This window comes from Lathamus discolor, chromosome 15 (assembly GCF_037157495.1).
Source record: "Lathamus discolor isolate bLatDis1 chromosome 15, bLatDis1.hap1, whole genome shotgun sequence".
Classification (NCBI taxonomy): Eukaryota; Metazoa; Chordata; class Aves; order Psittaciformes; family Psittacidae; genus Lathamus; species Lathamus discolor.
The window spans coordinates 3,586,284-3,590,360 of NC_088898.1; the positions used below are offsets into that span (position 1 = coordinate 3,586,284).

Genomic DNA, 4,077 nt, shown 5'->3' on the forward strand with positions numbered 1-4,077 from the left:
AAGCTGAGTAAAAATATTGTACATTTGTTGTTTATAAATTTGGATAAAAGAGGAATGATGTTTACTTCAGATGGAATATCTTCAGACTCCTATCTGCACAAGAGTTTTTCTTCCTCTAAGTACATTCTCCTATCTTTAAAATACAAAAAAGCAGCGGTGCCTCTGCATTTGGAGTAGGATTTTGTACGTTTTCGGTCTGCATCTGCACACTTGAGTGTTTTAACGCGGGTGGTGAGGTTTCAGCCTTGATGTGATTGCAGGTTGGTTGTTGCTGTTGATTTTACTGAAGAGAAGCCAAACCTTTGCATTTGTCAGGATAAGAGCTCCTCTGTTTGCTGGTTTTCATGTGCAAAGGAGATAATTATTGCTGAGCCTTCTTTCTCCTCCTGGTGAAGCCACGAAGCGGTTTCTTTTGTCATGATAGATGAACGATGATCTTAAATCCAGCCAGGTTGGGTGCGGGGGTTGGAGGGTTGACACCAGGCAGGCGTGAGGTCCCACACGCTGCCATCGCTCCCTCTGCCCCTTCCTCCGGGGAGAGCACGGCGTTCCCACAGCCCACTGATGGGCTTGGTAACGAAGCACGTCATGGAGGCATTAGCATAGGCTAACCTTTCCCTGCCGGGAAGCATCCCTGCCAAGGCCGGGGGCGCCGGCAGCGCGGGGCTCTCGCGGGCTGTGCGAAGAAGCCTCCCCGTCACTTCCACTCAGCGTCCCCCAACTCACGAGCCCCGCGCCTCCCTCTTCTTGACTGACATAAAAATATGGAGCGACAAGCTGTCTGCCACGGCAGAAATCTGATCAGACATTGATTTCAGCAATTGCCTCCATTGCCCGAGACATAAGGCAAATTTGTTCCTGAGCGCTGCTCGCGCTGAGGCAGGGCTGGGGCCGGCGGCGTGCGGAGACACGGAGCGGCGTCCGGAACACGGGCTGCGTTTAGAGATAATTGGAAAACAGACCCCAGCAGCCCTTTGCTGCCTCTTTGTGTGCCAGGGTCCACAGGTGGAGGGCTCTGCTAGGCAGGGAAAGGCAGTTCCTAACTTTGGGAAGCAAGGGGGTTAAACACAGATTGCCCCAGCCTTGTCTTCTCAGGGGAAAAGCTGAAGTGTTGGCTGAAGGGATGTTCTTCATCAGAGCGTGGATGGTCTTTGCAGAAATCCCAGAGTCCTAATTGCAGCTAACACCTGGCTAAACGGCTGCTGGTCTCTCAGCTTTCCTTCCCGCTGCAGGCTCTGCCTTATCCCAGCTCCAGCATCCCTCGCCTAACGCCAGCCGCTTTTTCCTTACGCAGATTCTGCAGCCAGAGGGAGTGTAGGCAAATCTCCTTCCCAGAGCATCTCCCAAAGCCCGGGCTTGCCAGTGTGATATGTTCAGTGTATGATGCAATTAATATGCGTAATGGTATCAATTGAATTGTTTTTCCCTTTTCAGGCTAATGGAGGCTGGCAGGACGCAACTACTCCATCTTCTGTGACTTCCCCTACAGAAGGGCCGGGAAGTGTGCACTCTGATACCTCTAACTAATCTCCTAGCAACACTTTTTCCCTGAGCTGAGATGCCTTGATTAGCGCATTCAGAGCCACAGGAGAAAAAGGAAAAGAGTTTTTTTGTAGCCAACCACCTACAGCTTTACTGTAAAACCTTGTCTTATTAGAAAACTTGGTAAATCTGTTTTTTAAAGGTATCATAATCATTTGTATTTATACTTAAAACACACAATGTTAAAAAGCACTTTATCCAATTAGGCCAAGATTTAGCATTGTTTATAGCCCTGTAACTATTTTATCATAATTTATTATCAGCAGTTTTAACAATGTTGGTCTAACAGTTGCCAATTACTTGGCCTTAAGGGTAAAAGTACAGGACAAGCTTAACCTCAATAGCAAGAGCAGACACAAAGAACCGCCTCACCTAAATTTAACTTTGTGCATATTTCCATGGGAAGTCGGAATGAATGGCAGACTTTGATTGTGTTTAATCTTTTCATATCTCTTATAGAGTTGGAATAAAAAGAGCTGTTCGGTTATTTCGGTTAACAATGGTTGTGTTTAAGAATCCTTATTCGTCACATTTTTGTTGTGATCTGTTGTCTTACAAATTAGATTGGAAACCAGGAGCATCTTTTCTTGCTAAAACTACCCCGGACCCTGAGTCTCCTCCCTGTGTTTCGACACCGGCCATAGGTTGTTCTTAGGAGATGAAGACACTTGCTGCTGATGTCTGTGAAAGCCGAGACCCGGGGTTTTACAGTACGAGCTAGGTGCTGCACACGCCTGCCAAGACTTGGTACCTCTTCTTGGCAGCACACCGCAAACAAAGGAAAAAGGCAAAGGAAAAAAAGCACCATCATATGGAGTGTTGTACATAGTGTAGCAAAAGAGTATTTATACATCTCACCAATCAAACACAGCTTTATTACCTCATGCGAACTCATACAAACCAATAGACTTTCAACATGTTCTGTAGCTTAGAGTGCTCACTTACTACCTCTGAACGATACTCACGCTGTAGTTTGTCTCTTTCTTATCTTTTTTGCATCTTGTAATTAACTCTTTGTTTCCCCATGAAATGTAATGTACATTGTAATCTTTTAAAAGAATCAGGGTTGCTTGGGCAACTTTTAAAGAAGCGAAAAGTGGGAACATGGGGGTCTTGGGTTTAACACAAACCAGTGCAACTGTTGTAAATACTGAGAAACATTTTGAATGTTCTTCATCTTGTTACTAATCCACACAGAAAACCAACAACTAATTGTAATGCATACAGACTTCAGTATTCAGTACTGTATATTGCCCCCTGTGTAACAGGGGGCCCTTTCTTTCTCTCTTTTGTATTGTATGCGATTCTGAAACTGATTGAGTCATGAAAATAATTTGTGGCAGTGATTCTAATGTATTAAACCGTTTCGTGTTACTTTCTAACTGGATTACACCCTGGATTGAAAAGTCTTCCTCGTGGTAGTTATATGTAGTTTCAAACATGAATAAACTTTTTGCTTTCATGATCAAATGCTGACGTAGTTTCTTCCTGCTCAGTTGAAGTCAGACCTAGGAGCAAGAATTCAAGTGGAGGTGAAGGAAGGGGTCAGTCCGTTAGATGAGTTTAAAAATCATCATCATATTCCCTCTTGATTACCATCTTTATTTACCATTAACTTTGGAACTACAGCCTTGGCTAGCAAGTATAATGTGATTATAACAATATTTTTCTTTATTAAACAAACTTTTTTGGAAGGACGTATATATATAAATGCTAATTTTAAGTCTTTTTAATGAAGTAAAGGTCAATAACAGGTAATAGCCTATTTACCATATCTCAAGGAAATTGACTCACAGGAAATCAAATTAACGTTAATCACTTGCAGCAAATGGTCTTTGATAAATATAACTACTTACTACTGGGTTAGTGGAGCTAGGCAGGAGGAGGCCAGTGCTCACTACTACCAGCCTGTGTGAGGCTGGAGCCGAGGAGCTGCCATCCCTTCCCATTGAGCTGCTCGAGCCTTTAGGTGTTGTTTTGGTGGCTGAATGATTGTTTGCATGATTCAGTTCACTTGTGGGTCAGCTTTTAGCAACGATTCTTGCATCAGGTTATTGTGTAAAATACCTTGGTTTACCCAGGACCACTGCCTTCTCTCTCTGCATCCCTCATGCACCAGGTACTGGTTCTGGCACAACTTCTCCATCAGTTTTAGAATTCAACCATGCCTCTTTCATTACAAGTGGTGCATTTAAATACGTGAGTAACTAGACATGCACTGCAAAGCCGTCATTATCGGTTAATGGGAGATGGGGACTGTGGACTTCCAAAGACTTCTGTGTGCAGTGGGCAAAGCACCGAACGATTTGCGCTTGCTGATAGAGCTCCCCAAGCCCATACTCTTGGTGTTTATGCTGCAGCTCAATGGAAACAGTATTTTACATGTAAAGTGTGTCAGTGGAGGCGTAGGGAGCGTAATGAACACACAGACGTCCCTCATCTTGATCACATCTCTGCTGGCCACAGGCAAGGACCTGTCACACACTGAGGAGGTTCATAGGAAGGCCATCAACAACCTTTGGGCCGCACTTGCAT

General features: G+C 44.4%; 1 protein-coding gene across 5 annotated transcripts in view; it reads left to right on the top strand.

The window, feature by feature from the left end:
- PBX3 (PBX homeobox 3) overlaps nt 1-3,012 on the top strand; it is a 106,859-nt gene extending 103,847 nt beyond the window's left edge. For 3 of the 5 annotated variants that reach the window (XM_065695891.1, XM_065695892.1, XM_065695893.1), the window contains one exon: nt 1-1,428. This exon is cut by the window's left edge and continues 905 nt beyond it. Coding sequence is in view for 1 of the 5 variants with exons in the window: in XM_065695894.1 (XP_065551966.1) it covers nt 1,435-1,527 (93 nt within the window). In the remaining 4 variants the exon portion in view is untranslated. The other 2 variants (XM_065695894.1, XM_065695895.1) reach the window with 2 other exon arrangements.
- The last annotated feature ends 1,065 nt before the right edge of the window (nt 3,013-4,077 follow it).